General features: G+C 37.0%; 1 protein-coding gene across 3 annotated transcripts in view; it reads right to left on the reverse strand.

The window, feature by feature from the left end:
- The window catches only part of GPC5 (glypican 5), a 1,228,272-nt gene that overhangs the window by 591,780 nt on the left and 615,280 nt on the right, over window positions 1-21,212 (reverse strand). For 2 of the 3 annotated variants that reach the window (XM_084876722.1, XM_084876724.1), the window contains exon 7: window positions 14,384-14,540. In XM_084876722.1, coding sequence (XP_084732848.1) covers window positions 14,384-14,540 — 157 coding nt within the window. The remainder of the gene's footprint in view (window positions 1-14,383; window positions 14,541-21,212) is intronic. The other variant, XM_084876723.1, reaches the window with a different exon arrangement.

Below are 21,212 nucleotides of genomic sequence, written 5' to 3' on the forward strand. Positions count from 1 at the left end.
GTACTACGGAGGTTTTATTTTGTATATTCCCCATGAGGGCTTCAAAATACTTTCCTTGACTCATTAATATATTGATAATTAACTTAACACAGATTTTTCTGAGCATCTTTGCTTGTATACCATGTTCGATTGCAAAGATATAAAGATGAATAAGACATGGGTACAATATTTGGAAACTCATTGTCTAAGAAGAAATAAAATACAAATTAAGTAAGATATGGTATAATTGTATAGCTATATAGTGTTAAGTTAGCATATAAGGAAGTGAACAAGTTAACTTGAAGAAGTAGAAAATCACCATAAAAATATTTGATTTTTATTTATGTCATCAAGATACTGTCTCTGGATTATTGTAGTAATAGCTCTCTCTGGATAAATTCTTAACACTTCAATTAGGTGTTGCCAGAGTGCAAATTGATCAATGAACTGATTTTTGGCATGGCTTGCTATAGTTTATTGGTTTATGAGTTGGTTTATGCCAACCCCTAACCTACATTGTGTATTACAGCATTCTGGGATTTCATGCAGTTCCCTACAGATGCTCAGCTTTCTATAGTTATCAGGTTTCTGCTCCTGCTTCCTCTTCATGCAGTGATTACTCTCTTATTATCCTTAGCCTTATTAATAACTGCTTCTTCAGGCACCAGGTTATTTTTTTTCAATTTCTTTGAGAAAACTTGCCATAATCCCTAAGTGTATACATATTTCCTCTTTGATCCCATAAGACCCATTTTCCACAAATAAAATACTTCCTATTACATTGCATTTTCAGATGACTCATCTTTATCCACCAGAGGCAGAGATTTGCATGGTGACTAGCACAGAATAAGTATAAAGTAAGTATTTGTCGTATGAACAAATGTCTGCATGCATAGATTTAGAGATAAGGGATTAACATCAATGATAAATATGGGTTGGAAGTATACAGAAACCATTAGTGACTCAAATTTAATTTAATGTTCTAAATTTGAATTAACTTAGTGACATACTATTCCCATATGAGCTCCATAATATAATTTCTATTTCAGGAAGAAAACAAGTTTCCATCAAATATACTTGTATAATAAAGGTGAGGACTATTACTAATTTCTGTAAAAATATTATTATACAAAAATCCATATTTCTTTAGCAAATTATAATCAGAGAACTGGAATTAATTTTATACATTACTGAATAGATAAATATAATTTATATTTTAAAAGGTTAATGTGAAACCTTAGAGTTATAAGAAAATCAATGAAGTCAATCATAATCAATTAAAACCTACTCCAAAGTATTACATATTATGTTAATGTATCTCTTCCAAAGTTGAGACACTATATATTTATATATATAAAACCCTGCTATGCAAATAGATTGAATAGTGGAACAATAGAACAACTGAACAACCTAACAACCAGTTGCTATGACATGTGCTGACCACTAGGGGGCACATGTGGAACATGGCAGGTGTTGGCAGCAGGCTGCAGAGAGTGGAATATGGTGGGCATTAGCTGTGGTGGGATGGTGGACAGGTGAGTGGGAAAGCTAGACCAAAGCGGGGCACTGATTGCTGTCACTGCGGTGAGCCTCTCATGATTACTAAAAATTCTTTGATTCCACATGCTGTGGTCCAGCTGGGTACTCACACTTACTGCCAGTTCTGGTCCCACTCACACCTGATGCCAACACTGGACCTGCCCCTCTTACTCACTGCTGACACCCGGCACCAGTCCCAATCGCTCAGCACCATAAGTGGGTGTGAGTGGTAGCTGCCAGCCCTGATTGCCCCTCGGGGCTTCTCCAACTTCCCCTGATTCTGAGGGATGATTGGGGCAGCTGTTGCTGCTCACACCTACTGAGGACACCAGCCCCGCTTGCCCCTGGTGCTGGACCGGCCCCAATAGCTCTGCACCATCCGTGAGTGAGAGTGGGGCTGACTTCATTGGCATGTGGGAGCGGTGGCAGCAGGAGTGAGGAGACCAGGGGCCACAGTAGGAGGTAGGGGTGCAGAGAATGGGCCAAGACCCGCCCCTGTGCCCACTGCAGCCTCATGGCCCACAGTACCTTTCAAGGTGCACAAATTTGTGCACTGACCCTTAGTTAATATAGAAAATTAATTTGTAAATTCATTGGTTTACATTCCAGTTTACAAATTAACACTCAAATTATTACTTCTGACTAATTTTCACTCAAAATAGCACATTAAATTAATGCAAAAATTTCACCGTCAAGTCTCTATTATGAAAATATGAGAGTTTTATTTATATAAATCACAAATACTGATAGTTGTTAAAGAAAACTACACTAATTAAATATATTCTGTACTTAACACATATGGCCTTTTGAATGTGAATATGTTTATATTCATTTTAGTTTCTGGTTAATATTCTTGACTAATATTAATGTCAATATTTTCAACTCATTAGAAAATCTGGTTTTTAATGTTAATTAAAATATGTATTAGAGATATATAGATTATTCTCCTACCTATTCTTGAAATTCAGAGCACATTCATTAAATATCTCTGTTTTTGGAGGAATCCTATCTAATAAAAGACTAATATACAAATTGCTACACAGACAAGCCACATCCTCCAGCCAATCAAGATCAAGTACGCAAATTAACCCAACCAAGATGGCTGCAGCCAAGGAGAGAGCAGGAGGCTTGGGTTTCCCTGTCAATGGGGGAAGGCAAGCTTTCCACCTGCCCTGGCCTGCCATGGCCTCTGCTAAAGGCAACAAAGTTTCAATTATAGAAGATAAATAAATCCCAACAAAAATGGCAGCAGCCACAGAGCTGGAGAGAACAGGAGGCTTGAGTTGCCCTCAGTGATGGAGGAAGCCAAGTTTCCGCAGCCTTGGCCTCCACTTAAGGCTACAAAGTTTCAATTATAAAAGATAAATAAATCTTAGATACCAGAGACTCTGCTTGGGTCACCAGGGTGTGTGGCTGGCCTGCAAACTACTACAGGCCCCATACCCAGGCTGCCAAAGCCCCAAGGGAACCCCACCCTGATCTGGAACAACTTTCAGGGCAAACCAGCCAGCCCCAACCCATGCATCAGGCCTCTATCCTATCTAATAAAAGAATAATAGGCAAATTGACCATCATTCCAACACACAAGATGGCTGCCCCATGTGGTCATAGATGACTGACCCTATGTGGACATAAGATGGCTGCCACAAGATTGTCAGCAGGGGAGAGCAGTTGGGAGGGATCAGGTCTGCAAGGGAGGGCAGTTGTGGGCAAACAGGCTGGCAGGGAAGCAGTTAGGCATTAATCAGGCTGGAAGGGGATTGGTTAGGGGGTGATTAGGCTGGCAGACAGAAGTGGTTAGAAAGGCAGGCAGGTGAGCAGTTGGGAGCCAGAAGTCCTGGATTATGATAGGGATGTCTGACTGCCCACTTAGGCCTGACCCTACCTGAATCAGACCTAAACAGGCAGTTGGACATCCCTTGAGGGGTCCCAGATTGGAGAGGGTACACACCACAGCATGCACAAATTCTGTGCACCAAGCCTCTAGTTCTGGTAATAAAGAATATGAGGTAGTTGGTCTCATGCTTTTTTGGGGAATAATTATTATGCTTGCTAAATATACATTTCATGACTCTACCCATTATTAAAATGTTGACTCAGTGTTTTTGGGCTTCTACAATCTGCATTTGAAACAGCACAGTGATAATTCTTTTGGAATTTGTATATTTCATGATCAAAAGTACTTCTGTGATGAATGGAAGAATAAAACGGTATTGTTTGACTTGCCCTGGAGATCTTGCAACCTTTTATAGTTAATACCACTAATATTCAAAACTATACTCTTTAGTGTCCCATAAAAATTAATAATGCTTTTGGTGCTGGTTGTAAAAACAGAATCATACTTCAGATATATATATCTAGCAAATATACAAGATGTTGAAGAAGTACTTGACTATCTTAGAGAATTAATTCAAATATTCCAAACTTGATATTAATACTAGTAAAGGAAAGAGACATGGAATTTGTTTTCAAGAACCAACAACATTTAGTACCTTAGCATTGCTATTTATGTATGTGATTATGTATGTATGTATATATATATGTATGTATGTTGTATGTTGTATGCATGTTTTAATTGCCCTGCCTTAACCAGACCCAAACCCAATAGTCCCAGCAGAGGCAGTTTTACATGGTGGTTTCATTGATACTCAATGCTTCCAGTCAACTCAAGAGAACCAGGCTCTGTGCCAAATTACAACAAAGACTCATTGGTGCCTGGACTGATCTTTCAGGGATTTCTCACCCAGAAAACAAGTATTTCCTCTTATTCTCTGTTCACTATGTGCAAACATGAATAGATTCTTTCTTCTAATTTTCTATGTGATTACTTTCCTCTGTAAGTTGGGAGGAAATTATAAACCAGGTGTCAGCCTTCATAGAATATACACTTACAGAAAATGTGTTATCTTCTTAAAAACTAGAGGACATTCTTATTTGGTCTTCAGATAATAATTACATTCTGATTCTAACTATATACAATTAACACCAGCTGTGTCAGACAGGGTCCAGTCAAAAACACATAGGAATTTATAGCTATTTTATAGATAATAAACGAAAGTGCTATGCAGCTACTTAAAGGTTAGTGGAACAAAAAGAAGATGTTGAAAACTAGAGATATTAGTAACTTCAGGGAGTAGCTCCCACACTTAGGATTAGAGAAAAGGAAGCGATGGGATATCAAGAATCTGGGTGCTTGATAGGGAAGTTTATTCTTCGGGATGGACACAATGGGAGCGCAGCCCTTCCTCGCTGATGTTAAGACCCACAGAGGGCAATATATTGCTGGTCGTAGACTATCAGTGGAAGCAAAGTTAGCTGGCACAGGTACCTCCTATCTTTAAGGGGTAAAACATACAGTTGCTACTGTAAGAGCTAAAAGTGTCTGCAGGCAGGCGAGTTATGATACTTTACTGTGGATTTAACCCAGATAAGAACTGGAAACAGGAGGGAAGCATTTTTCCTCTTCACCCTTCTTTTAGTATCTCCCCTTGGCAGAAAAAGAACAGAACACTGCTGCCAGGATAATCTGGGAAAGAGAATTTTTATTTTATTTTAATTTGTTAATTTTTTACTTATTTCAGAGAGGAAGGGAGAGGAAGAGATAGAAACATCAATGATGAGAGGGAAACGTTGGTTGGCTGCCTCCTGCACATTGGACAGAGTCCACAACCAGAATCGAACCTGGGACCTTTTGGTCTGTAGTCTGACACTCTATCCACTGAACCAAACCAGCTAAGGCGGGGGAACATCCTATATTAAAAAAAAGACTAATATGCAAATTTGACTACACAGTGGAACAAATGGTTGCTATGATGTGCACTGACCACCAGGGGGCAGATGCTCAATGCTGGAGCTGCCCCCTCGTGGTCAGTGCTCTCCTACAGGGGGAGCACTTCTCAGCCACAAGCCCGGCTGATGGCTGGTGAGTGCAGTGGCCCACCTCTGCTGCAGTGCTATAGATGTCTGTCAGTCAAACATTTCCTGAGGGCTTTTGGTCTGCAAAAGAGTACAGGCTGGGCTGAGGGGACCCCCTTCTTCTACCCACCCCCCTGCCCTGAGTGCACAAATGCCATGCACTGGGCCTCTAGTAATTTATCGAAACCTTGTAGTTTGGAAATTTAGTAGAGCATTTGGAAAATGCAGCTTGCATAATTACAGAACAATTTTTAGAAAAGTGGCCCAGAGCTAAGGCACAATCTATCTATATAAAAGCCCAAGTGACTGTCACAACTGAACAAACAACAGTGGAGCAATCAGGCCAGCAGGGACGGTCAGTGAGGGGTGACTGAACAATCAAACATCCGGCTACATGGGCGACCAGGCCAAAAAGGGGGGGGGGCAGTTGGGGGCAACCAGGCAAGTGTGTCGGGGGGCAGTCAGTGGTGATCAGGTTGGCAGGCAGAGGCAGTTAGGGACAATCAGGCTGGCAGGGGGGTGGTTAGGGATGATCAGGCTTGCAGGAGGAGGCAATTAGGGGTGATCAGGTAGGTAGGCAGGTGAGCAGTTAGGAGCCAGCAGTCCAGGATTGCAAGAGGGATTTCTGACTGCTGGTTTAGGCCTGATCCCAATGATTGCTCCTATACCGGCAGTCAGACATCCCCCGAGGGGTTCTGAATTGGAGAGGGTGCAGGCTGGACTGAGGGGTCTCTTCCCCCTCCCAGTGCATAAATTTTGTGAAACATGCCTCTAGTATGTAAATAACTATCAGAATATCCCATTTAAAAGCCTTTAATTTAAAAAGGTTTATGTCCTAAGAAAGAATAATTAAGAACTACCATTCATTTCCTTGGAATATGAGACAATTAAGGTACTCCATTTCTTCAAAAGCATTTGGGTGTCCTAAAAATAATGTATTGGCTGTCTAAAATGACAAGTAAGTAAAATCTATGTTTAGCTGTTCAAAATCTCTGAATACTGAATGGCCTGCTCTTTCAGACAACCAATATTCTGTTAACAAAAGTCCTTCATGGCCCTGGCTGGGTGGCTCAGTTGGTTGAAGCATTACTCTGTGCACCAAGAGGTTGAGGGTTTGATTACCAGTCAGGATGCTTTGACAACAGGGCAGAGATGGACAAAATTGAAGCAGAGTAGGACATTATAAATGCAATTCTGGCAAGAAATGTTGGAGACTTAAGCTAAGAAAGTAGCAATGGGAATCAGACAGAGAGAATGTATTTAAGAAAATTTAGCAGTTACAAGCAATGGAATGAGAAACTCCCAAATCCCTTTGTGAAGTAAACAGAACAATTATACGGTGAAATTAACCATGAACAACCAATTTCATGAGTTTCCCTCATGAACCTCAAAATACAAATGAATGAGGGCATGCTACCAAGAACCATAAAACTACATGGTATCATCATGTGTGCAGAGAAAGCCTTGAAAGCAACACAGCAGGTTATAGACCTGAAACCAAACAAACACAAAATAGTCAACAGGTACTCACTGGAAACCAAATCAAAAACATCAGAGAATTGGGAGAGGAGTGCTCATCCTAACAGTGGATAAGTGTGAGGATCCTGATAGAAAGCTTTGGGGGCTGCATCTTTTGAAACCTTTTAAATTCTCACAACTAATCTGGCAAGCCTTCCTTACCTTGAAAAGGTCAGTCTGCATCGAAGAGAAACTGCTGGAAGCGGGGTCAAGAATTAGTGGGACAAGAGCAAAGGAGAATTAGGAAAGCGAAAATATGAATAAATATAGGGGTGGGGACAAGCTAGAATCGCTCAGAAAACAAGTTGCCATATTTTTTAAACAATACATGAACACAGTGGGACCGTGAACTAAATAAATTTAGAAAATCCACCTACTAGTAAATCAAGCCTCCTTAGAAATTTAGAAAATATAAATTTACATAAAAATAAGCAACAGAAAAGGATTGTGATCAACTCCCGTTAAGATCATAACAAAGTATTCTCTATAGTGAAAGCTCACCAGTAAGACATGTTCAAAATATAGACCACCGTTTTAATATACCACTTCAAAATGATATGTAAGGAATTAAGAAAATAATATAAAATAATAACACAATATAAAATAATAATGTAAGCCAGAATTAGAAGAAATTCAGAAATGAGATTGGAGGTATAAAAAAAAAAAGAAAAGGAAAAAAAATGTTTAAAAACAGAGGTAAAGTAAACTCATGGCCAAAACAATCAAACTGAAACTGCTACCAAAAATCATATAGAAGTCGCCACTCCCAGCCTAATGGTTTTATATTCCCAGTGTCCTATTGCATAAGATGCTTTCTTGTAATGTGAATATTGCAGCGTTTCATAAGAGTTCTTCATGCTGCTTCGCAGAGACTCATTTTAGAGATACCAGTAAATAAGTACTTTAATAAACGAGGGCGTGCACGTTTGTTCCTTACAGTATGGTCTATCAACCAGCAGCAAGCCCATCCTCTGGGAGCACATAAGGGAGGCCCCCCTTCAGATCACCTGTGTCATCCTCAGCTTTTTAACGGGAACCCCAAGAGAGATTTGCATACATTTCTGCATACACAAGAGAGTTTGAGAAGTGCTGGGTCCATATCACATGCTCTACTATTTATTTTAATTATTTATAGTTAGTGAGCACTTAATTGGTCAATAAGCTCTATGAAACTATTCTTTTTACACAGGAGAGGTATGGAAGTTATTAAAGAGCTGAAAGTATATCCGACTTGTTCCTCTATGATGCATTTTAGCAATTAATCCTGAGGGAGACTATACCAATTTTGGTAAGCATTCTGTTTATTTGCAACAGAATGATATAAAAATAGACCTGAATATAAATATGGCTTCTTTTTGGCTTTATGGTCACCTATATGAATTTGAGCAAGTCATAATAAAATATATCTGATGATATGCTCTTAAATTTTAATTTTTTTCTTCCTTTAGTGATCATACAGTTACACTTAACACTGTTCTAGTCAAAACAGAACATAACTTTTGTTTTATGTCCTCTGGCAGGGTATAGATTTAGCTATGAGATTTGCAGAATTGGTGGCTGATCTGGAATGCATGCTAGAAGTCTCCTCAAGCTTTCACTAATCAGTCATTCCTTTTCACCCCAGTGATTTAAACATCAGTTCTGTGTCCAAGCCAAAGCAATGAAAATCATTTCTTAGGCATTCCAAGGACAAATGCTTTTATTTCAATTCTATTATTTAAATTCATGAATGTGATGTATAACTTTTCAAGAGAATGAAAAATGACTTTAGATAATTCATTAGATGTCCAGATTCCATTAAATAATCTTGTTAACAAAATAGCAAGCAGCCAGGATGAGTCTCAATTATTTAAAGACCAAAATGGAAATGTATAATCAGAATATATTCAGAGTGATTATATATTAATTGAAATATATTTAACTTCAGCATATAATTCAGTTCTAGTTAGTATAATTTTCATCATTAGTGTAAAAACTGCAGTGAACGACAACTTCAAAGTTTTACAATTTTGGACATTCTACAGGATGAGGATGTGTTTCTTTGTGAATTTTTCTGATTTATTTTGTAGGGTTTTATATAACCTTTCAGTATTAGGCACTTGTAAAACAGGGTGGGGCAAAAGTAGGTTTATAGATGTGAGGGCCTAAAATACTTTATTCTTGAACTATTATTTATTAATTATGGTATTATTTTTTTTTCACATGAACAACTGTAAATGTACTTTGCCCTGCCTTGTATAAATCAAAGTGTACAGTCATTTTTCAAGATTGTTTTCACTATGTCAGAAAGGTTGGAATCTAAGTAACCTTATAGAGATGATTTATTTTTAGTGTAATTGTATAAGGTAAACACAACAAGCTACTTAGTTATTTTCAGTAGTTTTTCTTATATTTGGTATAATTCATTAATAGGCTATTTGTCAATACTGCAAAGTAAGCTGCATACACTTTAATGAAATTTGATAAAACTTTAATTTTATAAAGACTACATACTTTTAATATACATATTTGGAACTGTTATTAATGGAAACAAATTTTATATGCTTGCATTACCTGTTTGAAATAATTTGTATTTAAATTTAAAAATCATCAACTAGACAACATAAAATAATACAAAATAATTTATACAGTATGAATAAATACATAATTATAGTAGTTCTGGAAAGAAAAATAAAGATTGCATGTTCTAAAGAAAATGCCACTGACACTATGTTTTTCAGTTCTTTCTAACCTCAATTTATACCTGAAATTTTGAAGTGAAGGTGATTTATCATGAAAATAAATGTGAGAAAGCCAAGAATTTTCGCTCACTCTATAATCCTGTACAGAAGTCCCCCCAGTTTATCCACAAAAGATACATTTGAAGACTCCTGTGGATATTTGAAACCACAGAGTACCAAATCTTGTGTATACTCTTTTTTCCTATACATACAAACCTATGATAAAGTTCAATTTATATCTTAGGCACAGTAAGAGATTAACAGATTAATAATAATAATAAAATAGAATAATTAGTGCAATATATTATAAAAAGTTATGTTGATATGGTGCCTCCTTCTCTCTCAAAACATCTTATTGATGATGAGAGATGACACTATGCCTATGTGATGAGATGAAGTGAGGTGAATGACATAGGCATTTAAGCGATACTTCAACACAAGCACCGTAATACTGCAATAGTCAATCTGATGCTCACGTTGGGCTACTACTAGTAGTAATTAACCTTGGGTAGCAAATACAGTGTGGATACAATGGATGAAAGGATGATTCATGTCTCCCATCAGACAAAGTGCCATGATGTGAGATTTCATTATGCTACTCAAAATTGCATGCAATTTAAAATTTATGAATTATTTCTGAAATTTTCCATTTAATATTTTTGGACCATGCTTGACCAAGGGTAACTGAACACCCCAAAACTGTATGTGGATAAGGGGGTCTATCATATTACTAAATACAGTTAATCCTTAAACAATGTGAAGGTTAGGGCCACCAACCCCCATGAAAATATACATGTAACTTTTGACTTCCTAAAAACCTGACTAATAGCCTACTGTTGACCAGAAGTTTTACCAATAACATAAAGAGTTGATTAGCACATATTTTGTATGCTACATATATTATACACTATATTTTATGATAAAGTAAGCTAGAGAAAAGAATATGTTATTGAGAAAACCATAAGTAAATTACAGAACTGTATATATTTCCTGAAAAAAAAATCTGCCTATAAGTGGACCTGCACAGTTCAGATAAATATAGTTCAAGGGTCAATTTACAATTATTCTTCAGTGGCTAGCAAAATATCACTTTCATTATACTATGCATGTGAAATGCACTATTCTCTTCCAAGGTCATTGGCAGAGGCTCTTCTAAGGTTAGTTACTAAGTAACAAATCCAAAAATACAACATAAACAATAGAACAAACATGTTTGATTTATGCTAGGCTATAGAAGATCAGCCAACATTTTTTTCCCCCTAGATTCCATAACTTGATATTCCAATATGCTATCTCTCTATTTCTAAGTTAATATCATTGAAGTTTAACGATTTCTGTTTTGCTAAGCCTACTTCCTGAGATAACACATAGAAGAGGAAAGTTTTTAAACTGGACAGTGCTATCAATGACAGGAACCATGTCATTATCGCTGTTATGATGCAGTGTGTAGTTGGTAGAACAGGGAAGAGTAGAGAATAGAGGTGACAGAAGACCTGAGTCCTGGATTCTTTAAATATTTAGAATGTGGGAAGATGAGGAGAACCCATTAAAGAGAAGAGGAAGAACGTCTCCTGAGATAGGAAGAACCTACTGGTAAACTGTCCTTATAAAGATAGCCTTTAGGTGACTGAAGAAGAGGTTATGCTGCATTGGTACTCTGAATACACAAGGCTCTATAGACCCATATCTAACTACTCTGCAGAAGCATGTTGAGAACACCTCTGGGAAATAAGTCATATGAACACACACTTAACAGACTTAGTGGTCATATTGTATGTGCAATGATGAATATGATAATAGGCAAAGGTGTAGACAATTCAAAGACTTAAAATCACCCTACTATTTTTGAAAGCCTGGTATCTGAATCAACTTGTTATGGCTAAAAGAACTTTGTTCCATTGGGGTTTAGAACATGTGTCAATTAGATACTTTGAAAAGATGGCAGGTGTCAGAGGTGAACTGAAATGAAGGCTTAAAACCATTTCAATCCTATGAACCAGGCTACCAGTGAAATATATAAACCTATGTAAATGACCCAAATTTAATAAATAAAAATATAAAGTAAGTTTCTGTAACACTGGAATTTTAAAATGATTCCACTGAAATAAGAATGTATTTTCAATTTCCTAAGCGAGAACACTACATAAGTGGCTGTGTTTTATTAGAAATATGACAGTTTACATTTAATAATAGTCTATAGGAGGGATACAAACAAAATAGAAAATTGATTCAAGTGACAGTAAAATATTTAACAACCTGCACATTTGCACAAATTGAGCAAAATCATTACATTTACATGACACAATTATTCCTTATAATTATATAAAGAAATAAACTCATTTTTGAGGTGGCAAATGAACTGTGCTCAACTTATGTTGTATTTTACAAAGAATAAATATCAATGTAATGTAGAAATAATGATGTATTTCAAGTTCTAAACACAAAGGACACCCTGGTAAGCTTTCTAGAAAACAATATTTTAAAGTCAGTAAGACCATGTAAAACGAAGTGTTAACTTGCTTTACCAATATATCAAACTAGCCAAACACAGGAAAAATACTGTAGCACTTTATGAAAACAGAAATATGACCTATCTTTGCTACTCTCCCTGTCCTCTCTATTTCAGCATGCTATCCACAGTGGCTTCCTAACCACTTATTAAAAATTGAAAGGCAACAGCTATAAACTCTTAGAAACATAACCAGCAAGCCATTGATAGCAGATGTGGATTTTTTGCTAAAAACAATCTATATCTTAAATCTTCCCAAATCTTATGGATAGTTGCTTGTATCATTCCTGTACATTTCAGTAGTAATTGAAAACAGGGTTTTGGAAGTAAAAATTCATTCTTGCCACCTTGACGGGTATGGTTCTGTGAGATAACTATCAGTAGGTGAATATCCTCCATTGCCTCTACTTCTCTTATGAAACAAACAAAAAAGGATTATCTATTTATACATAACAAGTTCCTGAGCTTATAAATAAGCTCAGGAGTGGAAAAATTCCTATAAAATTGCCAATTCTGTATATATATACACACACACTCACAATCTATATTAGAATGAAATTTCAAACTAAGCTATTTTTCTAATACTTTTTTTATGCCTTAATATTCAAATGGCAATGAAATTATAGTACATAGAAGTACTAAGGAGAGGATAAAAAAGAAAGATTACTCAATAGTATCCTAATAGATAAGTATCATAATTCTAAAATATAGTGGAGGACATTTTAACTCTTAGTAAAATTTTTGTAATAAAACCACTTTGTGTTCATTTTTTTTCTTCTTCTGATAAACTGTATTAAAAACCAATAACAAAAACACATCCTTATCTGTTTCTACAAGATATTTGAGTTTCACTAGAAAATTATATTAATTATATCAATACATTACATTTTGTGGCCTTTGGTTCAGTTGCTGCACCAAGTGTACTAAATCCATTTACCTTTTATGTGAAATTTATTACTGTTGTTTAACAGAAAAAGATATTTCTTTGTATTATTTTTTCCCTTTGACTCTACACTTCTTTTGGCTTCCACTCCTTTATCCAATGTTTGGCTTATAAATAAGGTGCTAGAAGGCATGGGGCATTGGTGCTAGAAACATTAGTGGTGTTCTAAATTAACTACAAGAGAATAAAAAGCAAATAAAATCTTCTCCCACCATGAAAGGACAGGTCCAACAGATCCAAAATAACCTAATGTGGTTTAGAGAGGGACTAGGTCAGTCTTCACAGAAGGCACAGGTCCAGAGATAACTTTATAAAGTGATTATCTTTGGTATGACCTGAGATAAATGAGCACTTGAAAGTTAGCTGCTTTGGACACATTCACTTTCACACATTTCTCAGTTGATGACCTTTGGTTGTCTCACCCATGCAAACAAATGTGTGTGTGTGTGTGTGTGTGTGTGTGTGTGTGTGTGTATATATATATATATATATATATATATATATATATATATATAACAATGGAGGATAGAGAATGTATACTCCTCATTTTGTATGTTAACACAAGGAAACTAAATTCATTTGGTGATTTTTATTTAATTTGGCAATTCCATCTTTTGTGACCAGCTATACCAGAAGTGATCAGTCCAGCTATACCAGAAGTGTTTTCCAAACCTGTACAATCAAAACCAAGTGAATGATTGGTGAGCATTTTTGGAAGACCAAATTCATGAGTTAAATCCAAGTAAGGGGTTTTTGTTGTTGTTTGTTTGTTTTTTATTACTATAACAAACATATAGTTAACCAATTTCTTTGCAATTTGACTATAATGAAAATCTATTAAATAAAATATTTTGAAATTATGGCATGATAATATTAAAATGCAGTATTTACTTATAGGCCTTAGCCATCCCCGTTTAACATTATTCACCAATATGCACTTATTATCCACCATACTAGTTACTAGTTTGATCATGCTCTAAGGATGATCTCACTTTAAAACATTTAATTCTCAGAGCGGACGATCATTCACTAGTTTTGCCTACAAAAATGTTCTCACCATTTAAAGCCGTAAGTTAAAAATGGACAAAACCCCAAGCATGTATGTCCTAGATAACTAAAAAGTAGGTTCATTTTCATTTTCAACTCCTCTTGCATGCTTCTAAACTCAGTCATTATTACTTTACATTCATAACAATAATCATTTACTATATTTCAAAATTGATTCTTTAAAAAAAAAAAAGTACTAGAATCGTAACTTACAGTCTGTGATTTTCAGTGTCCTCTTGACTTCTCCGCTTCCTGATCCCCCACAACCATCTTCATCGTCACAGTCCCCGCTGACCTGCTCCACCATGCCGCCGCCACTGCCCAGGTGGACTTCCCACTTGTCGGGTTTGGGTGACCTACCCTGTAACAACTAAATGTGAATTAAAAATTTATTAAGAGCAAATCATTTAAAAATGCTATTCAGGAACATTTATAGAAATTAGGATTATGGCCGAGGCCGGTTTCGCTCAGTGGATAGAGCATCGACCTGTGGACTGAAGGGTCCCAGGTTCGATTCTGGTCAAGGGCATGTACCTTGGTTGCTGGCACATCCCCAGTGAGTGGTGTGCAAGAGGCAACTGATCGATGTTCTCTCATTGATGTTTCTGGCTATCTCTCTCCCTTCCTCTCTGTAAAAAATCAATAAAAATATATCTTAAAAAAAGAAATTAGGATTATGTTCTTAGGTGGGTGCTCTATTTTGATGTAGACACTGCACTAAATCAAGTGTATAAGAAAAGTAAAAAACTACTGAAATAATAATAAATAATGTGCAAGGTTTTACAGCCAAAAGGGCGATGGTATGAATATCAGTTCTGTGATAAAGCTTTGGAAAGCAAATAAAACCAGGTCTTTTTGCTCATGAAGAGTTTGGCTAGAGGACCCTTTGTTTCTGAATAAACAATGTGTAAGCACAACAAATCCAACTCCAATGCAACACAACTTCCTTTGCAGTATATTACAGTATATCCTGCAGGTTTTTAAACCAACAATCCAAAATTTCTCAAAAAATTTGTTTACTAAACTAGTACTATTCTTTCAGAAAAAGATTAAAATAATTTAGAATTTTAGACATATATGCTTTTAGCTTTAGTTCTTAGATTAAATACACAGCCCAATGCTTATAGCACAGAACTAAACCTTGGAACAAAAGACTTAAGTGCTACTTCCATTTCTACAAGTAAGTTAAGAAATTTAACCAACTTCTTGGTTCTCAAGCATTTCATTTATTTTTATGAGAAAAATAGATGGAATAGCTATTTTCCCTAGAGCACAAGAGTGCTGGTAATATTTTTGAATACCATTATAAATGTCTGAACTCCTTTAAAGAAAAGGTGACCCTATAAATAATAAACTATTTCACTCAACACAAAAGCTGAGTAAAATGATCCAATATATGATACTTACCCCTCTAAGGCAGTTCTGGAGAACACATGACCAGGCATGATCACTAGAGGGTACTGCTATATTGTGAATGAAAAATACCTCTGCTGAACACCTAATGGTCATTTACATTTTCAAGGCACCTTATGAAAGTATTACAATTGTTACTTCTAAAAGATTCCCTATATAATAATATTGATTATCAGACAAAAATTAAATGCACAACCAAAGGAGATAAATTCATATTGAAAAATAAAAAGTGAAATATTTTCCGTATACCCAAGATAAATGTTTAGCACTTAAAGAACATTTACACTAAGCAACTACACTTTGATAATTCATAAGCTTTCAGAAAAAAAGATCATGAATTCTGAAATATTACAGTTCCTTAAAATGTATTTTTCCTAACAAAAATGAAATGCTAAAACAACAATATTTTTTTAATTCTTATCAAAATTTATTTCAATACATCAGCATTTTCCAAAAATTCTTAATAGGTATTAAATTTAGAAAGAGGGCTTCCTTTATAGTCAAGTTGATGTAGACAAAAATCAATTACTGTTTAGTACACTTCCTGCAGGAGAGATACAGATTATAACAAATCACATACTTTAAACAATAAAATAAAAAATAAAAAATGTAAAGAGAAAGATATTGCATGTAAATAAAAACTTACTATTTTAAGAAATTGGTTTTGGTTGAAAGCAATTAAATATATTAATTGTTAGAGAATGATTCATTTATTTATTATGACTTATAAAGATAATAACATTTTTTAAAAATATATTTTATTGATTTTTTTACAGAGAGGAAGAGAGAGGGATAGAGTTAGAAACATTGATCAGCTGCCTCTTGCACACCCCTACTGGGGATGTGCCTGCAACCAAGGTACATGCCCTTGACCGGAATCGAACCTGGGACCTTTCGGTCCGCAGGCCGAAGCTCTATCCACTGAGCCAAACCAGTTTTGGCAGATAATAACATTTTTTAAACAAAACTTTTTTGTTTTTTTCCATTTCTTTTATAAATCACTGAAATAATCTAAGAAACATCTATAAGACACAGAAATTCACATTTTTTTAAAGAGAGAACTATACAAAACTATATTTTAATTTAAATGTCTGTGGTGGACAAAACTGTAAAATAGTTCCCAAAATGACCCACTCTCATCCATGGATTGTGAATATAATATCAGTAGAGGACAGATTCGCAAAATTTGAGTAAGGGGCTTGTCCCCAGCCACCTCAGCCTCTGCCTCTGCCTCTGCTTCAGCCTCTGCCTCTGCCTTGGCCATGGCATCCAGGGGCCTCTGCCTCTGCCACTGTCATGGCCTCTGCCCCTGCCTCGAGCCAGCAGCCGCTTGGTCTGGAAGGATGTCAAGAAGGACATTTGGTCTAATTAGTATATTCTGCTTTCATTATTTTAGAAGAAGACTGGAGGCCCAATACACGAAATTCGTGCACAGGGGGTATCCCTTAGCCTGGCCTGCACCCTCTCCAATCCAGGACCCCTTGATCAGGCCTAAACGAGCAGTCAGACAACCCTCGTGCAATCTAGAACTTCAATCTGGGATTTGCCTGCCTGCCTGATCCCCCACCAACTGCTGGCCTGACTATCTGATCACCTCTAACCACTGGCCTGCCTGATTGCCCCTAACTGCCTCTACCTTACCCCTGCTACCTTGGCTTTGTTCAGAAGAATGTCCAGATGGTCATCTGGAAGATATCTGGTCTAATTAGCATATTAACCTTTGTTAGTATAGATTGCCATATCCACTACATTACATGGCAAAAGGAAATTTGCTAATGTATTTAAGGTTATTATTCAGTTGACTTTAAGCTCATCAAAAGGGAGACTATAGGTTGACCTACTAAAATCACATGAGTTCTTTGAAAGCTGAAAATTTTGCCTGGCTATTAGCACAAATCAGAGAGCTTTGAAGCTTGGGGAGGGAGGAAGGATGTTTGCACTTTAGCGATCAGGCTGTTGGCCTTGCAGGTGTAAAGTTGGATGTTGTGAGAGGGCCTGTGAGAGATTCTGCGAAGAGTCCTGCTGCCAGGAACTGAACTTCTGTCAACCTCTAGATGTGTCAAACACAAGGCCAGCGGGCCAAATCCAGCCCGCCAGGCCTTGCAATGTGGCCCGCACCGCGCTGTCATCACTGCACTCCGCTGTCAGTTTATGACATTGTCAGTTTATGACTGTTCAGTAAACCATTCGGCCCGCGATTTAGGCTGGATTTTAGATTTTGGCCCCTTCTCTGATTGAGTTCGACACCCCTAGTTGCTGACAGTGATCCACTTTACAGCCTGCAAGGAAGTCAGCCTTCAGTCCTACAACTGAATTGCACCAACAACTTAGCTGATTCTATAGGAAGACTCTCCCCATTATCTTCCAATTGATTCAAGCGTGGCTGACAACTTGACCTGAGACTTGTGAGACCCTAAGCCACATGTGTCAAACACAAGGCCCGCGGGCCAAATCCAGCCCGCCAGGCCTTGCAATGTGGCCCGCATCGCGCTGTCATCACTGCACTCCGCTGTCAGTTTATGACATTGTCAGTTTATGACTTTTCAGTAAACCATTCGGCCCGCGATTTAGGCTGGATTTTAGATTTTGGCCCCTTCTCTGATTGAGTTCGACACCCCTACCCTAAGCAGAAAGCCCTGAGCAATGAGCCCATCTGGACTTCTAAACTATGGACCTATGCATTAATAAATAAAAGTTTTCTTAAACTGCTAAAAGTGTGGTAATTTGTTATGCAGCAACAGAAAATGAATACACTCTCCAACTGCTACTTACTTCTTGGGCAATGTTTTCTTCTGGTCTCTCTTGATTCTCTGACATGTTGCTCAGGATAAAATGTCAACATAACCATAAGACAACACCTGACTGAAAAGATTATACTATTGGATTTGACCTATTCTCTCTCTTTCAGGTTCTCTACCTTTTTCAATGCCTCTCACTTTTTTTCCAATTCTCTGAGCAAGAGATATAATTGCTGTTCACTATGATTAACTTATCCAGCTCTATCCAGGATCAATCTGACCCATGCTGCCAGGCTACCAATAATCTCATCTCCCTGTAGTAGGATCAATACTGCTGTCTCCTCTGCATGAAGGTTCTGCCTTACAATGCTCATTTTTTTCTTTTTTTTAAATTTTTTAAAAATATATATTTTATTGATTTTGTACAGAGAGGAAGAGAGAGAGATAGAGAGTTAGAAACATCGATGAGAAAGAGTCATCGACCAGCTGCCTCTTGCACACCCCCTACTGGGGATGTGCCCCCAACCAAGGTACATGCCTTTGACCAAAATCAAACCCGGGTCCCTTCAGTCCCCAAGCCGATGCTCTATCCATTGAGCCAAACTGGTTTCGGCTATAATGCTCATTTTCTTACTTCTCAATTATTATGCATCCACAAATATTCATTTTCATTCTCACATCTACACTAATAAAAGAGAAAGATGCAAATTGACCATACCTCTGTGATGCCCACCAGCCAATCAGGAGTAAGTATACAAATGAACCCAACAAAGATGGCAGGTTAATTTGCATATGCAGGGGCCAAGCCTGGGTCCCAGGAATGGGTGCCAAGTGTGCAGCCTCCTGGGACCATTGCTGCTTTGGGAGGCGAGGGTGGCCTCACAGCTTGACAGCAAAAAACAGGGTCTGCTTGGCCATAGCTGGAGCAACCTGTAAGCAGGCAAGCAGGCCAGCAGGCAACACCCAGCAGGGCTTGCTTGCCCATTGTCATGGTGTGGAACAGACAGGCCATGCAGAGAGCAGAGAACCATGGGGAGCAGGCCTAAGCCTTCAGTAGGACATTCCCTGAGGGCTCCCAGATTGGAGAAGGTGCAGGTCAGGCTGAGGGACCCACCCCCATGCAAGAATTTCATGCACTGGGCCTCTAGTTTATAATATAACTTAATTTGTAAAAAAAATCCCAATAAATTTCCCATCAACCAAAATAATAGGATTTTCACAGTAAGATCTGTATTCAACATCTCACATCTTTTTTTAAAGATATGTTTTTATTGATTTCAGAGAGAAAAGGAGAGGAAGAAAGAGATAGGTCAGAGAGATTGTAGCTTGGTAAAGAGGGGAGAAGGATGGGACTTCATAGTCTCTTTCTGGGAAACCATCCTGACAAGATTGTCTTTGTTTATAGCCCTTATTAACCTGTAGTTCATTTCTAAGTAAGGATTGGATATAAAACATATTCTACCACTTTATATATTAAAGTAGAACCATTCATCTCCACTAGCAATGCATCACCACAACTAATCTTCCCAACTCCTTTTTCTGCAATGGATATCAGTCTCCCTCATCTACTAACACCAGATTATTTCTCCCTAATCAGTACTTTTGCCATGCCATTTCTCTGCCTTAGCACTCTTTGTGACTCTTTACTATAAAAAGCCACTGGTTCCTAACATTCCTGGAGGATATATATCGGTCCAGATAGATTAGTCACAAAAAGAGGCCTAGTGATAAAATGTTTGAGGAATTCACACTATGGCCTGAAGAATTTGACAGGAAGCAATTTTGTTTAGATAAGGTTCATGTCTCATTTTCCAAATTTACATAAGCAAATTAACCCCTCCTCTCACTCAACAACCAGTGACATACTTTTGGAAATGCAGCCTAAAAAAGAAGTTCAAATTTAGCTTGCAGTCAAGCTCCCCATATATGATATAGTTTTAAAAGAAATTAAGTCTAAACACTGCCCATTGTCCCCCAGTACCCAAATTCAGCCACACAGCATTGTGTTTTTCATACAGAAATTATATGAATATATAGCCTACAATTTGTTTATGTTTGTTTTATATTCTCCTAAGTTCTAATTTTTATTTTTCCTTCACACAGAAAAACCCCTTAGGTCTTCTTCAACTTATTACAGTATATCTAATTTCAAGTTTAACTCAAATAACTTATTTTTCCGGTCCACAAATATTTCTCTGATCTTTTAAATGTGTGTAGTATTTATTGACAGTTAACTTTCTTGGGCATATGCTATGACTTTCTGATAAATGGCAAGCTTCTTAAAGACAAGCTCATAATTTAATCATCATATACTCACCATCATGACCATAAACATTTCAACAATATTGAATCTAAATAAATATGCTTTAATTAATTTATTTTAACTTTGAAAGTAATTTATTATATTTACCCTGTCTTCAATGCCCTTTATATCTAAATCAGTAAAGGGCTTTCACTTTTACCAAATCTTTGGAGGCCATAATGTTCTAGAACAGTGGTCGGCAAACTTATTGGTCAACAGAGCCAAATATCAACAGTACAATGATTGAAATTTCTTTTGAGAGCCAACATTTTTAAACTTAAACTTCTTCTAAAGCCACTTCTTCAAAATAGACTCACCCAGGCCATGGTATTTTGTGGAAGAGCCACACTCAAGGGGCCAAAAAGCTACCTGTGGTTTGCAAGTCGCAGTTTTCTAACCACGGTTCTAGAATGACTTTGGATTTATGTTTATTGACTGGAAGATTGATTCAATATTCATTCAGTGACATACTATACAATGTGTATGTGTTTTGAAAGATATACATTCATATAAATTTGCATTCATACTATGTTTTAGTTCCTAACAAGTTCTCAGTATATACCTTACTGTACTTCTAATTTGGCATTCA

This window comes from Pipistrellus hanaki, assembly GCF_964339955.1.
Source record: "Pipistrellus hanaki genome assembly, chromosome: 3".
NCBI lineage: Eukaryota > Metazoa > Chordata > Mammalia > Chiroptera > Vespertilionidae > Pipistrellus > Pipistrellus hanaki.